This window comes from Cebus imitator, unplaced genomic scaffold (genome assembly GCF_001604975.1).
Source record: "Cebus imitator isolate Cc_AM_T3 unplaced genomic scaffold, Cebus_imitator-1.0 Scaffold42, whole genome shotgun sequence".
Lineage (NCBI taxonomy): Eukaryota > Metazoa > Chordata > Mammalia > Primates > Cebidae > Cebus > Cebus imitator.
The window spans coordinates 9,114,028-9,130,442 of NW_016107357.1; the positions used below are offsets into that span (position 1 = coordinate 9,114,028).

The following is a 16,415-nucleotide window of genomic DNA, read 5'->3' on the forward strand; positions in this document are numbered from 1 at the left end:
GCACAGTTCCAGGAAGGAGCAGGTGTGTCTGCCAGGCCCATGGGGATCACCAGTCAGACAGGGAGCACCTAAGCATGAGCTCCACACAGGGCTCCTTCCCCCTCCTCTCCTTCCTTTCTGGTCCTCCGAGAGGCTGGGCGCCAGCTCAGTCAAGCCACTTCCTTTTCTGCTGTTGTGTTGTGGTGCCTAAGTCCACAGTGGCTCCGGAAGTTCTCTTGGGACTGGAGTCCTTTCCTGGCTTCCAACTCTCATCTCATCTCTAGTGGGTGAGCCCAAGCCTGCTGAGAGCCGCGCTCTGCCTGGTTAACTGGGAACAACACCATAGGATTGGGAGCTGCATTCCAGGGGCGTTCCTGGAAATTCAGGGGCTTTTGTCACAGCCCTGCAGAGTCCCATGGCATCATGTAATGTCCTGTGTTAGATGGCTATGTGCATCTGTCCCCTGGTTTACCCGATTGCTCCATCGCCTTCTCTGTAGCCAGTGAGGGGCTATCTGGTGGACATCCTTGAAGAGCTAGATCTCAACAGGTCACCTAAAACTTTGTTTTAACTGAAATGAGAATTCGATTTTGAAAAAAGAGAAGAAGGCACCTATAATTCTGCCATGGCAAAATCATAACATTTTAGTACACTCCAATCTTTGTCCATGCACATGAATATTTTAAAATAGTTCCCCCCTCACAATATACATTCTATTTGTGTAATCTCACTCGAAGCACCTGCCCATCTTGCTGTGTAGTCATCTCAGTTATAGTTGTTACCAGCTGTGTCACACTGGCATAGGGATGAGTGCCTGGCCTCAGCCTTCAGGAGGCTGACATGGTGAACTTAACAATTATAATAATTTTTTGAAAAGGTGGAGTGAAGAATAGTGCCAATGGCCACAAGTCAATGTGAGAGCAGGATTCAGTGAGATCTTCAGTTTTGTTTTCTTTTTCATAATTAATAACTCCTTTTCTGCCAGTATTCTGCTCCAGCCCCGCCTCCTCAGAGGGCAGTCCCCATCATCCTTCCTACTCTGTGGGGCGCCCTCCTCATGCCCCAGCTAGGCCTTATTGTTTCATGCTGTGTTCTAAGTACTTTACATGCATTAATTTAATCCTCACATCTACCCTTGGCTACTATCATTATGTGCATTTCATAGATGGGGAAATGAGAAGTGCCATCATCTAGAGATGAGGTATAGAGATGAGCCATCATGTCAAGGTCACACAGCTTCTCTGTGATGTGGCCGGGATCCCGACAACATCATGTTGTAGGCTCTAACTGCCTGTGATCTCAGAGAGGCTCCCTGGCCGCTGCAGCCTTGGGCAGAACCCCTCTCTGTTTTTAATCTTCGTGTCAACCCATCCGTGGAAATGTCATCTTGTCAGGTTGCAAATTCTCAGGAGGTGGGAGCCGTATTGTCTCCCATAACAAATGTCACCACTGCTGCCCTCATCCTTCTTTCCACCAGACTGGCCACCTTTAACACCAACCTGCTGGAAGATGGGAAGGACGAGGCTAAGCCCTCAGGGCGTCTGCATGGTCCCAGGCTCCCCTGCCCTGGCTGTTACACAGCCACCCTTCCCCGTCCTATCCATGTCTCCTCAGCTCAGCCTCTGGCACTGAAGCCTAGAATCTGTCATGGCAAGGCTCAGCGTTAGGTAACTGAGAAATTCCATGTGGTAAAATTTCTGCTCCAGCTTAACATCCTGGGAAGACCCCGGAAGAGACCTAAGGTGTCCAGTCCTGTAGCACAGCTCCCCAGCACCCCACAGTCTGCCCAGGCTGGGAGCACATCATAGGTCTAGGAGCGGGCAGGCTGAGGGCAGAGGAGGTTTGCTAATAAGCACAGAGAAGCTGATGCAATGCCCGGCACCACTAAAATGAATTATCAGCTCCAGCCACCCTCCCCCCAGCAGGATGAGAGCTGCTGTCATGGTGGGGGCACCGAGGCGGATGGAGGAGGGAGCTGGTCTCATTTTCCTTCTGTCCTCAGAAGGAAGGACACCAGATGGATGTGTGGCAGCCAGGAAGGCTCCTGTCTTCTTTCCTTCATGCCAGCTGGAAAATCAAAGGCACACACTAACAGCTGCAGCCCACTTGGTGCTGCACTACACCTGGAGACTGTGACTTACCAGGGTCTCATCTGCACATCCCTTGTCTGCCTGAAGACTCGCACCCCACCGTGTTCCCCGACCTCCTCAATCCTCACAATCCCAACGCATTTGCCCAAGACCCCTGAGCATTTACCCGAGTCCCTGGGGGAAATGAAGAGGATTTGTCCCAAGCTGGCACTTTCTGACTGGGGAGAGAACAGAGGGCCTCTGGATGTGGGGCAGCAGCTGAGGCTAAGGGAGAAGTGGTTCAAGATGCCATACACCTTCTCTCTGCTGGGGACAGAAGGTCGCCTGTCCACTCTTCCTCATTCTCTTCCATGAAACGCACGCATGGAAATCCTTAGGTCATAATAAATTCACTGTCCCATCTCTAGTTGATCAAAGGTGAGTTATTGGCCACTGGGAGCTGCTGATGCAGGAATCCCCTCCCACCCCGTCACTGCATGGAGATGACGGGATCCCAACCAAATGCTGGCAAGGTCGGCTTTTCGGTGGGTGGTATGACCTCACTAGGGTATCTGTGCTTTCTCTAATGTTGAAAGCCACTCATGGACCCTTTGCTTCTCCAGAACAGAGGCATCAACGACACTGGCAGATTCGTTCGGAAAAAGTGTGTGGATGGTCAGGATGATGGGCATGCTAGCTGTTCATGTTTACCCTGCACCATTATGTTCTGAGTCCTCCTTGCAAGTTCCTTGCTGGCCAGGACATGAGGCTCCAGACAGGGCTGGGTCTACAACAGTTTCTAGGTAAATGGCTTGGTGCAATTCCAGGGGAAGACACGGCCCCTCCGCAGACCTGAGCAGCCTCGAACCCACGCTGGTGTGCCCTTTGGTTGACACCTTGCTCTCCCACCTAGTATGGCCTTCTTGTGCTCTGTTCTGGAGTGACTGAGCTGAAAGGATGACACTCCTTCCCTCAGCACATATGAGCACACGATATCTCAAATCTTCTGCTCCATTTCTTGAGAAAACAGAACCCAGAAGAGTTGGCACCAAGAGCATCTGAGAGCCCCGGGACCCTGGCCTGGCTTTCTGCAGCCTCGGCTGGTTTCCTTAGGCCATGGCCGTTAGGCCACCTTCATGTTCAAGGCTACACTGATCTGCATTCCTGAGACTTCTGTCCAGAAGTATTTGTGAACTTGTAGTCAGTTCTCTTTCCTTTCCTTTTCTTTTTGGTTGAAATAATTGCACGAGGCAAAGACGATAACTAGACCTCCTGAATCAGAATCTTGGGGCGGTGGGGCCTAGGAAGGCATATTTTTAGCAGTCTCTGATCTTGACCCTGAACAGAATCTCCCATTTAGCTTATTCTGGCCCTGAACTGGGCAGCCCTTGGCAATGGGTCCTATTTCTTAGAGTGTGAAGAACCTGTTTCTTTGGCTTTCAAAATCAGCTGTGCATTTCCTTCCTGACCCCCAAAGCTCACATTCAGGGTAGAGCCTGGAAAAAGGCCATGCTCAGCCAACGCTCCCTGGAGGAGTGAGGGAGGGTGTCCAGGTGTAAGTCACAGCCACTGATGAGCAGCACATCTTAATGACTGCAAAGCCAGCTGCAGGTGACATCTGGGATCAGACAACTTGCTGGCCTAGGTCCCAGGGGCACTTTTTACTCTGAAGCAGCTGCTTCAGAAGACAGCTCTGCCCTTCTCCACCGAGTTCCAAGAGGCCTTAAGATCCCCTCTCCAAACCCAGTGCCTCCCAAAGCTCCCATGTGAGTCATGAGAAAAGCCGAACCCAGTGAGAAATCAAAGGACATTTCCAGCTCCCAGGCTCTATCTCGTGGGAGCAAAGCCGCCCGTCTCCTAGTGGGAGGCTGTACCAGCCCACTTCTGGCTGCTTCTCTTTTCGTGCCTGACAGCCAAGCTCCAGGAGCTCTCCCCAGAGAACAAGCCCAGAGAAGCTCTTTGGGGCCTCTAGGACGGAAGTGGAGGGACCCTTTCCCTTCCCACTGCTTTGTCTCAGGGCCTGAGCCCTGAGCTCCTTAGGGAAGTTGCAAGCACAGAGACCCCAGCAAAGGCAGCTGGTGGGGGGTGGGGAGGGCTGTGCTTATAAAGCTAGGCTCTGCTTGTGTTTTTGCTGCAACTCTCCATGGGAGGACTTCCCCAGGTCTCTGCTGCCTGCCTTTCTTCCCAGGATCATGGTAGGACGTGCAAAACACATGTCTGTACCCAGGTTCCGGTGTTACACAACACACTGATTTGGGTGATTAACAATACAGTCCATTGCCATCATTTTCCCTGAGGCCAGTTAGTGTTGGCTGGGACCTCCAGGAACAGCATGCCCAGGGCCAGCCTCAGCCTCGCTGTCCCTGCTGCAGAGGACCGTCTCCCACTCCAGCCCTGAGTCATATGGGGGAAGCCACTGCACAGAGTGAAAGGCCAGAATCGTGGACTCGTTTCTGACGAGGTTGTGCGATTTTCTCTTTCTATATCTGCGAGGCTAATTCCTCCATCCATCAGAGCGAGGATTGGTATCAGCTGGGGGAATGTTTATTTTTTTAAACAAGCAGCACTAGACCCATCCCTGTGTCTGTAGAAGTCTAGAGGTGGGGCCTTAGAATCTGCATTTTTATGAACCTCAGTTTGAGGCATTTGATGCACAAACTGGTTTGAAAAACTTTGCTTTGGATCACCTCCCCTGACCATCCACTTCTCATTTTACCAAGAACCTTGATGTGCTATACCCCACCTGGTTATGTCTTCACCCTGTCCCCCGCCCCCTCCTGGCAGCTTCTCCTCAGCAGACTAACAAGCTTAAGTTTCTCCCCCTTAAGGAAGAGTGGTCCTCACCCATGCCTGGAATCCACACTTCCGTTCTCTCCAAGCCCCTGACCTCCTGCTCTGAGCCCTGACATTCTCCCGACTCCCTGTGGAGCCACTCTTGGCCTAAGCGAGTCTGTGACTGCACGTGTCCCTCTCACTGAACCTTGCTGAAGGAGGTGACCTGCTCCAGCACCTTCTCTGGAGGTGACCTTCCTCCAGACACTTCTCTCCTGTTTCTGGGACACCCTCTCCCAGCCACTCTGATTGGGCCTCCCCTGTCCCTTTTGTGGTCTTCTTTTCCCTTGATCATCCCTAAAATCTTGGTGTCCCCAAGGGTCTTTCCTGGAATTTCATGCCCTCCTGGGGTGACCTCATTCACTTCCAACCCCTGCTTGAAACTGATGCCTCTAGAGTTCTTGTCTCTGACTCAGCTCTTTTCTATTGGTGGGCACCAACCGCTCTGGGTTTCCCACCCTGGTCAATGGCTCCATCCTCACCCTGTAGTGTAGAAAACCAGAACCCCAACCCCATCCCGTGCTCCGGTTCCTCCTCTACCCCAACATCCAGCAGGCCACTCAGTTGAGGATGCTGCCTTGCTGTCCTCTGCACTCCTGTCTCTCCCACTGCCCTCCCCTCTCTTCTCACTGGGCATTTCACCAGGCCTCTTCTCCCTGCCTTCCACCTCACCACTTCCGACCCATCCTTCCTTAGGGGTCATGTGTTTGTTCTCAAATTCAAACTGGACCCAATAGTCCCCTGTTCAACCCCTTCCCAGGTCTGCCCATTGCCTGGAAGAGGAAGGTGGATTCCAGAGCCAGGCCCGCAGACCCTCTCCGGTCTGATCCAGGCCCGCTCCAGCCTCGCTTGTTTAATTTCTGGAATTTTTACGGAAGTCTGAGCCAGCTTTGTTTTTAATCACTTTTCATCACTCCGTTATACGCGCGTCCTGAGTCTAGCCTGTGCACTGCTGAGCTCCGGACGGCCAGGCCAGCCTGTCTGCAGATGCTCTTCCCCTTCTCCTTCCCTGCATGAGTCCCCACCAGCTCCCAAGCTCCTTGCTCCATCGCCTGCTCTCCTGTGAAGTCTTTCCTGCTATGGTCAAACAGAATTGAATTCGTCACTGTTCCTGGTGTGACCCAGTGTCCCTGCCAGAGTGTGAGCTCTCGGGCGGGGGTGGCAACTTCCCATCACCTGTCTGGGTTCCCATTCCCAGGACTCAACATTGGCATATGGCTGGTGCTCAATAGAATAAATTAGAACCAACACATTGCTGTTGGGTAGAGCGTTTTATTTAACTGGTAAGACTCATTTACAACAATTAACACCTCTTCATAGGAAAATGTGCTAAAATCATTTTTAAAATTTACTGCTGAAGAGATTAAAACAATGTTTTTATATCATAAATCCATTCACTTAATCTCCACCTTTTATGGCATATGCTACCTTATACGACAAAAGGGACCTGTTCTAATTTCCCAACTAGTGAAATCTGAGTTAACGCAACTGGACAACGTGCATGCATGTGGTAGAAGTCAGGATGTGTATAATGTTATATTTTTACATGTCGTAGAGCTATGAGTGTGTCAACATGAGTAAAGGAGGGGCAGAGACCAGAATCCCTCCCACGCCATGCACATGCGAAGGTCATCTCCTCCGTTAAATGGAGTGTGGGCCAGCCCCGCTTCTCCTAACATAGACGCCAAAGCCTTTGCTAAGGATCATCCACGTTGCACAGCCCTGCTCATCTGCAGAGCACTGGGCTCCAGGCCTTCCCCGCTCCGCAGCGAGCAGGCAGGTACTCAGCCCACCGGCCTCTAATCACTTTGGCAATTCCAGTGAGATTTCCTCTTTTGACAGGATGAACTAGACAACCTTCTTAAGAATCTCTGAGTTCAAGGACAAAGCTTCCTTATGCTCAAAACTTTCATATACACATTAGGCTTTTATTATTCAGCTGTTCTTGACCTGCAGAAGTGCCAGTTTCATATGGTTCAGCCTAAGAAAAACAGGAAAGAACATGGACCACTGTTCCCATTTCCTAGGCTGGAAGAGTGAGGTGAGGCCACAGAGTCTCACAGAGAGGGTCACTGGGTGTCAGGCAGCTCCTACTGAGTTGGGGGATCAGAGGATCACTGCAGCCCTGAGATCAGAACACCGTCTAATTTAGGGGCTCCCATAAAGGAATGGGGGGGAAGGAGTGGGTTCAAGGATATTTAAAAACCATTAAGGATGAAGGTTCTTTCCTTATCATTATTTTTTTTAGATGGAGTCTTGCTCTGTCACCCAGGCTGGAGTGCAGTGGAGTGTTCTCAGCTCACTACAACCTCTGTCTCCCAGGTTCAAGTGATTCTTCTGCCTCAGCCTCCTGAGTAGCTGGGACTATAGGCATGTGCCACCATGACCAGCTAATTTTTGTATTTTTGGTGGAGATAGAGTTTCATTATGTTGTCCAGGCTGGTCTCGAACTTCTAACCTCAGGTGATCCACCAGCCTCAGCCTCCGGGAGTGTTGGGATTACAGGCATGAGCTGTCACGCCCAGCCTCTTTCCTTATGTTTTAATGCAAGGATGTACCACCCTAGACTGAAAAGAACTCAGTATTCTACACTAGACAGATTGGCTTTAAGTCTGGGTTCCGCTGTGTGATGCACTGGCAGAAGCAAAGGATGGTGGCACACACCTCCTAATAGTCCCTGAGTCCCCTGCGTCCTCCTGTGTCCACTACCAAGCCCTGAGCCCGTATCCCCCCATTTCTCAGTTGCTGCCTTCTTCTCCCAGTTCATCTTTCCCATCTCAGACATCTTAAATCCACCTGCCAGCCAGACACAGTGGCTCACGCCTGTAATCCCAGCACTTTGGGAGACCGAGGCAGGTGGATCAATTGAGGTCAGGAGTTCAAGACCAACCTGGCCAACATGGAGAAACCCCGTCTCTACTAAAAATACAAAAATTAGCCAGGCCTGTTGGCGCATTCCTGTAATCCCAGCTACTTGGGAGGCTGAAGCAGGAGAATCGCTTGAACCCGGGAGGTGAAGTTTGCAATGAGCTGAGATTGCGCCACTGCACTCCAGCCTGGGGGACAGAGCAAGACTCCGTCTCAAAAAAAAAGAAAGAAAAAAAAAAAAAAACCACTCTGCCAACAAATTAATTTTCTTAAATCCCTGCTTCCATTCCATTGTTCTCCTGCTCAACACTCTTTGTGAGAGCTCCCTTTCCTGCAGGTGGTGGACAAACTCATACCCAGGCATTCAAAGCCTTCTACTAATGGCCCAAGTCAGTCCTCCCTCTTCATCCTCATCACCTTCCCCTTGTCACCACCCTGCCCCCTGCACCATCCTCTCCATTCTCCTTCCAGCAGGAAGAGTCTGGAGGTGCAGTCCCAGCCCCATCACTTTTACTCCTACAAACGTGGCCAGCCCTCAGCCTCCTTCTCCTCTGTCAGGTGGGGTGATGAGTTTGTCCAGTACACTGTGAGCTCTTGAGGGCAGGGGTCCAGTTAGGTTCCTGAATGAGTCCCTACAGAGACGCCAGAGTGCACCCCAGCCTCATCCCCCAGAAAGGAGGCTCCAGCCCACACTCTGTGCCCCTGGCTGGCTGCCCCCCTGGCGAGAGTAGAGCAGTGTTGCCTCTCGGGTCTCCCACAGGGCCTCTGGGGCTGTGGCGGGAACACAGAGGGGTAGTTATCGAGTTGCCTGATTCAAATCCCTGGTTTTCACACTTTCGTGAGCATTATCATTCCTTGGAGGGCAGCAGGGGAAGCTTGTTAAGAAATGCAGATGTGGGGTCTCCTCTTAGACATTCGGTAGATCAGGTGAGACCTGGGCACTTGCATTTTTAACAAATGCCACAGGTGATGAGGCAGGTGGTCGGAAGAGACACTTGGTGTTGGGTGTACTTCTTTGAATGCCACAGGCCACCTACTGTGTACAAGGCTCTGTGCGAGGGGCTGGAGGGATGAAGGTGAATGAAATGCGCCTGGGGCCTCATATCTGTGGCAGTGGTTACGAAGAGGAGGAGGAAAACTAGGCAGGGTCAGTTTCAGAAATTGGCACGTGGATTCAGGCTTCAGCCTTGGACCTGAAGCACAAAGGTGTGAGCGAGAGCAAAGGCCACACCTGGAAACTGTAGGAGCCAGTGAGTTGGGCAGGGAAGGGCCAGAATGAGAGGCGCCTGGGACCTCACGTCAGTGGCAGTGGTTACGATCAGGAGAGGAAAGCGAGACAGGGTAGGTTTCAGAAATCAGCACGTGGACTTGGGTCAGAGGGGGAGGCAAAATAAAAAACAAGGCAGCCTCAAAGAGCGGGAGCTGAGAGAATGAGGAACGCGAGAATGGTCACCAGTCTTTTGGCCAATTTCCCAAATGCCCTGCTTCAGAAACAAACCATCTACACCTGGGAGGCAGCTCAGAGGGGCATGGCGTTGGCATCAGACTCTTCTGGGTTCAATGCCTGTGGGCGACAGGGAGCCCGCCGGGGAGTCTCGGCCAGCGAGAGGGTCCCAGCCTGAAAGAGGGGGTTTGCAGAAGTAAAGAGAGACAGAAAGCTGGGGTCTGGAGGACTGAATAGGCAATGCCTATGCAGGAAGTTTATTTGTGTCCAGGGTTCCAATATATACCTTTAGATTATAAGGATTGACGTCAGTGCACATTATGTAAGCTATACAATAAGGGGAACAGAAAGTTGCAAAAAGCACAGAAAGTTGCAAAAAGCAAATGTCAGCAGAGGTGGTACATAATCACGGGTCATAAAAGGTAAGCAGGTGATGTACTTTATCATTGTTAACAGAACATGTGGTCACAAGGATAACAATCTAGAAATGTCACAGGCTAAGCCATAAACCTTTATCTGAGTATAGGAATGTCATCTGGTCCTCAAAAGGCTATACTTAACTTGGTAAACAGAGTCATAAAACCCACTCCTCAACAGGAACCAAAAGAGCACACACATCCATTACCCAGGGTCACTGTAGTCAGAAATAGAGGCTGACATTATTCTTATTCTTTCCGTTCCTACTTACCCATAGCTTGACTGCCTCCAGCAGGAAACTGTGTCCGGGATCAAGCTCACGCACAGCGAGGCCCAACACTGGGGGGGCTTCACATGGGAGCGTTCCCCACAAATGCCTGCCTGTAATTGTGACCTTGGACAAGATGCTTAGTTCCTGGGAGTATTATTCAGGGTTATCCAGAGAGACAGAACAAGTAGGATATATAAAAGGGTTTTTTTTTTTTTTTTGAGATGGAGTTTCACTCTTGTTGCCCAGGCTGGAGTGCAATGGCGCGATCTTGGCTCACTGCAACCTCCACCTCCTGGGTTCAAGTGATTCTCCCGCCTCAGCCTCCTAAGAAGCTAGGATTACAGGTGCCCACCACCACAACCTGCTAATTGTTGTATTTTTTAGTAGAGACTGGGTTTCACCATGTTGGCCAGGCTGGTCTCGAACTATTAACCTCAGGTGACCTGCCAGCCTCTGCCTCCCAAAGTGCTGGGATTACAGGCATGAGCCACTGCACCCAGCCCTGGAAGGGGATTTATGAGGGAAGTTGGCTCATGTGTTCACAGAGATGGAGAAGTCCCACGATAGGCTGACTGCAAGTCGCAGAGCCGGAGAAGCTGGTAGCCGGCTCAGTCCATGTCTGAAACCTCCGAACCAGGGAAGCCAACAGTGCAGCCCCAGTCAGTCCCGAGAGGCCCCCAAGAGGCCGCTGGTGCAAGTTCCGGAGTTCAAAAGCTGAAGAACCTGCAGTGTGATGTCTAAAGTCAGGAGAAGAAAAAGTGTCTCGCTCTGCAAGGGGGAAAGGAGGCAGAGGGGACATTCCCCTTCCACTGCCTGTTTATTCTAGCTTAGCCCCCAGCTGATTGGATGGCACGCACCCGCATTGAGGGCAAGTCTTCCTCTCTCAGTCCACTGGCTCACACGCCCGTCTCCTCTGGAAACAGTCTCACAGATACACTCAGAAACAGTGCTCCACCAGCCACCTAGAAACCCCTCAATCTAGCCAACTTGACACCTAAAATTAACCATCACACTGAGTCTTCTCTTTCTGTGTAAGAGCATGGTATGCCAAACGGTGGCCCCTAAAGATGTCCACATCCATATCCCCAAGCCTTCGAATATGCTACTTGATGTAGTAAAATGAACTTTGCAGATGTGATTGAATTAAATGAGATGGGGAAAGCATCCTGGATCACCCAGGTAGGTCCTGAATGCCATCACAAGGGTCCTTGCCAAGGGAGGCAGTAAGAATATATAAAGACAGAAGCAGAGGTCAGGGAGAAGGTGCTACATTGCTGCCAGTGATGATGGAGGAAGGGGCCACGAGCCAAGGAATGTAGGTGGCCTCTAGAAGCTGGAAAAAACAAGGAAGTGGATTTTCTCCTGGTGCGTCCAGAAGGACTCATCCCTGAGGACCCATTGCAGACTCTTCTCACCTCCAGAACTAAAAAAGAATAAATTTATGTTGCTTTAAACCACAAGGTTTGGGTAACTTGTTCCAAAGCCATAAGAAACTACAACAGATATGGAGAATGCTAATTCTCTGCACGGTTGTTGTCAGGAGGGCTCAGAGCCCATGTAGGACAGGGGCCTAACTTGGTAAAGGTAGTGATGTTACCCTTAGGGGCCGTGTCTTAGACAAGGTGAAGAATGTGACCGCACCCCCCACATTGCTTGGCACCTTGTGGATGCTCAATAGAGCTTAGACTTCTGGTCCCTCCCCTTACAGGTCGGGGTGCCTGGGGGAACCCTGTCAGGGAGAGGCTCTAGAATACCTGTCCTGGTCTGTGACTGTGCAGGCACCCAGGCTCTTGGCTCCTGTCCCTTAGCCAGCAGCGTGTGTGTTGGGCGGTCATTTCCTGGCCCTTCGCCTCTCCTGAATTTACCTCTGAGGTTGCTTCTGTGTTAACTCAGACACACCAACTCCCACCTTGGGACTCTTTGGCTCTTGGAATCTTTGCCACATAAAGTCACCCTTTACAGCTGCCTGTTGTCATTACAGGTAGCTTCCTTGTTGCTCCTTCCCAGAAGGGACTGCTTGTCATGTGTCTTCCTTGTCTCTCCCAAAAGTTCCAAGACTGTGTGGGGCCCCTGGAAGCCCCATGCCACACCTCCTCCAAGTGGCCCACAGACCTCTCCATTATGGAGGTGAGAGGTGGCAAGGGTCTGGGCAGGGGTGCCACTCAGAGGACAGGGTGCCAGACACCAGGGGCTCCTCTCTGGGCTCTCGGAGGGTAGACAGCTGGGCCCCAGGCCAGCGGTGAGCACTCAGAGCCCTCTGTCTCCCAGCACCCTCAGAAGGCTGTTCCCTCTGCCCTCTCACAGGGACATTCGTCTCGGCCTTCACCGTGCTGTGCGGGGCCCGCACCGACCTCCCAGACAGGCACGTGTGCTGCGTCTTCTGGCTGAACATCGCGGCAGCCCTCATCCAAGTGCTCACAGCCATCGTCATGGTGGGCTGGGTCATGAGCATCTTCTGGGGCATGGACATGGTCATCCTCGCCAGTGAGTAGCTGCCGGTGCTGCGCCTCCTGGTGGGGAGGGGGGCAGGGACAGGAGGGACTTGGGAGGCCCTCACGACTGGCCAAGATCCTGCTCACCCGCTAAGGATGGGCTCTGGAGAGGGCCTGCCTGTGCCCTCTTCATTACTGCCCGGGCTGCTTGGCATAGGGGGCCTTCCCCACTGGGCCTGGCCCAACACCTGCAGGGAGTTATGAGCACATGGCAGGCAGGGTTCCATCATTTAATGCAAACTTGATTCAGACACAGAATAGCTTTGTGAAAGGGTTTAGAGTTACAAAATCAAGTTTACCAAAGACAACTCAGTTACCCTTTCTAAAATAACCCAGCAAAATCTTAAAACAGGCACCACCCATTGTAAGCAGCTGTGCATGTCTCCCTTACCACCACCCATGTTTCCTGCATTTTTGCACACCCACCTACCTGTGAGGCCACAGTTCCTCAGTAATTGGCCTCATCTCTGAGGCACTTCGCCCTCACTCCATACCCCATGCCCCCCATTGTGTCCTATATCCCCCAAAACCATTCATAGCTCAGATTGTCAGTGCCAGAGGTCAGCTGAGCCAGGTAAGGGTGGCAGAGGCAGGAGCGGAAACGCAGGGTTCTAGGGCCCTAGACTGATGTAGCGTGATCTATAGTCAACTCAGCCTGAGTTCAGGATCCTGTGAATATCCAAGACCCAGGGCTCACACAAATGCCAGGACCAGGGTCAGTGACCAGTTAGGCCACCAGGCCAGAGAAAATGCAAGTAGCAGAGCCTGAGGGAGATTCAGTGGAGTGTGGTCAGAAGGGCTGCCCAGAAGCGGCTCCTCCAGCAGCAGAGATCAGGGGAGGAAGTGGGTCAGCTGTACGCCCAGGGTCTCCCAGCAACAGAGCAAACCAGGCAGACGCTGGCAACCAGGGGCAGCCAGAGTGGGGCCAGCGGCTGAGCAGCAAGCTGACCCAGGGAGGGATGAGTGGGGAAGCGGTAGGGAAGCTGCTCCTTCCTCCTGGGAGGGGTGTGCTCAGGGCAGAGGCTGCCCCATCAGAGGAATATTGTGAAGTAAGCCCAGCAGGCAGGCCCTTGGGTCTCCTTCAAGGGATCTCGCCCCCTGAGGCCACTTTCATTTGTGTGGAGAGGTGAAGGGCGTGAAGGATAGAGGTGCTGCCAGCTCTTGGGTGACTCCTAAAAAGTAGTCCGACAATCCCACAGAGGAGATTTGCTGCTTCCCCAGGGCCTGTGGGATGCACGCTCCTGACCCTGCTCCCAGCTGGAGACTGGGAGGTCCTTCTGCCCTGGGAAGGTTGAAGACTGCCCAGTTTGTGCCAGATGAGCCCCACTTACTGGCTCATCTTCTCTCAAACCAAGCATTTGGCCAGGCACTGGGGACCTGAGTAAGGAGCCTCTGCATTAAAGCGGGACATGACTGTGTCACAGGGTAGGTCTCGGTAATGTGTGTTGATGCCTCATCTGATCTCTAGAGCTTTCTGGTACACTTGTCTTTGATCTCCTTAATACCTAGGAGCCAAGAGGTAGGAACCTTAGAGATGACTTAAAGAGCTCCCTTCATCATGCCCTAGGTGCAGCATTGAGGCTCCGGAAGTGCAGATGGGATCCAGTCACTTCCTCACTTTCCGTTGCCCCAGGCCGTTGACTTGGCCAGAAACTCCTCTGCTGCGGCTGGTGTGGGGTGGTAACTTGGCTGCAGGATAAGCCAGTGCAAGAAGCTGCAGCCCCCACCTTCACCACGCAGCCTTCACTGGGCGTCAGCGTCAGCCCCCGCCCCTTGGAGGTCTGCACGCTGTTTCCAGGGATGCTATCTTTGCATCAAACTTTTGAGGATGCTTTTAGGGGGTGTGTTTTCACACTGCTAATAAAGACATACCCAAGACTTGGGGAAAAAAGAGGTTTAATGCACTTACAGTTCCACCAGGCTGGGGAGGCCTCACCATCATGGTGGAAGGCAAGGAGGAGCAAGTCACGGCTTCTGTACGTGGCAGCAGGCAAAGAGAGAGAGTTTGTGCAGGGAAACTCCCATTTTTAAAACCATCAGATCTCATGAGACTCATCCACTATCATGAGAACGGTGCAGGAAAGATCCATTCCCATAATTCAATTATCTCCCACCAGGTTCCTCCCATGATACAGGGGAATTGTGGAGTTTCAGTTCAAGATGAGGTTTGGGTGGGGATACAACCAAACCATATAGGGCGATAGACCTGAGGGCTGCATACAAAAACCAGCCACACGTCACTCTTACCACGGCCTGACTGCCAGCCTCATTCGCCCGTCTCAGCAATGGATGCCTTTGCATTTTTTTCCCACCGCTAAACCCACCCCCAAAGGATGAATAGTTGCCACTCATGAGATGGTGCTGCAGTGAGGTTACTCCCAGCAACCACGGAACGTGTGTGTCCCAGAGTGACTCCTTTAGAAGACAGCTGGATAAGGGACTGTTCTTTCTGGTGTCACTCCAGCCTTTCGCCGTAAAAACGGAGGAAACTTTCCCGTTGTAACAATACACTTTAGTTTTTCACATGACATTGCCTGTGGTGTCATCAGCAAACACACCATCATGGAAAACTCCTAAGAGGGGAGTCAGAGAAATCTGGATGAAAGTGGGAGTTACCATCAGGAGATTGCAAGCATGTTGCCTGATTTCTATGAATAACGACAAATAACAACCAACAACAGCCTGTCTTGGTCATGGGTCAGTAAATACTTGGTAGCTCTGTGGTGGGCTCTTTCTGCCACCATCCCCCATGGCAGACATTGCTAATCAACCATGATACTTTCTGCTGAACAGTCTCGCATGTTCTCAGCACACGGCTTCAGGCAGTCGCTACTGATTGATCCAAGAGGTCTGCAAGATAAAATCTGTTTGCCTCCCTCTGGCTGGGGTCTTCCCCAAATAATTTTTATATATGTGTCTCCTCCCCATAGAAACAGCTGAGCACATAGCTCAGATAGAGCCAGGCTGGGGCCGGGATGGGGCACATCAGCGTCTTTAGATTGCTGCAGTCAAAGCTCTAGCTGTCCAGGAGCTGTCGCTCCTCAGGTTCATTTGGAATTTATCTTGAGGAAGGCCTGAGGTGAGGACGAAAAAAAGAGGGGGATCTGGGTGCTGTGGCTCATACCTGTATCTCAGCATGTTGGGAGGCTGAGGCAGGAGGATCACTTGAGGCCGGGAGTTTGAGGCTGCAGCGAGACATGATCACACCACTGTACTCCAACCCAGGCAACAGAGTGAGATTCTGCCTCAAAAGAAGACAAGAATAAAGAATGACGGGCAGCAGTGTGGGCATGGCCAGGATATAAAAAGGCCGGGGGAGGCAGTGGACAGAACTCCCTGGCAGAGTGAGACCCCCTCGCTGTGTCCCCAGCCACGCCCACACACTGGGTGGGCAGACCACTGGCCACAGTGGCTGTCACCATGAGCACTGAGCACCCCCTGCCTGGGGACTGGCATCTGAGAAGCCGCTGGCATGGCCCCTCTCCCATCCCCCAGGCCTCACCATCGATCCGCTTTGCTTCATGTTCCAAGCGCTCTCTGTGGCTCTGTTTTCAGCCTGTGTTTTCTCTTCTCTCTCCTTTTCCTCCTGCTGCCTCCCACTCTGCGCTGCTGCAGTTTCCCAAGGTGAGTCTGTGGATGGACGCGCAGGCCTCGTGCTGCGGCTTGGGGCCCTCCCTTCCCCTGAGACCCCCACTCCTGCACACAAACACCCCACCCAGTCTCCCCATTGGTCAATGGGCTTTTATGTTTAGATTTAGCTTTTTGTTTGGAAAATGCTTAAACACAGACAAAAGTAGAGGCTCTAGTAGAATGAGGCCCTAAATGCCCATACCAGCTCCAACGGCTGCCCATTCACGGCCAGCCTCCTTTCTCTGCCATTCCCTACCTCTCCCCGACCCCCAGCATGGGTTTACCAGCACCCAAAATTGAGAAATACTCTGCTGAATGAAGAGAAAAAGCAGCTCAATCCACTGAAGCTCCTCTTCAGACTAAGTTCACTGGCTAATAGAATAAGTGCTCATGTAATAGAGCTGGGAATATTT

At 51.9% G+C, this 16,415-nt stretch overlaps 1 protein-coding gene across 4 annotated transcripts in view; it reads left to right on the plus strand.

Annotated features, from left to right (window-relative positions):
- Positions 1–16,415, plus strand: part of STUM (stum, mechanosensory transduction mediator homolog) — a 57,165-nt gene that overhangs the window by 36,358 nt on the left and 4,392 nt on the right. For 2 of the 4 annotated variants that reach the window (XM_037737763.1, XM_017526443.2), the window contains exons 2-3: positions 12,185–12,364; positions 15,988–15,996. In XM_037737763.1, the coding sequence (XP_037593691.1) occupies positions 12,185–12,364; positions 15,988–15,996 (189 nt within the window). The remainder of the gene's footprint in view (positions 1–12,184; positions 12,365–15,987; positions 15,997–16,415) is intronic. The other 2 variants (XM_037737764.1, XM_017526444.2) reach the window with 1 other exon arrangement.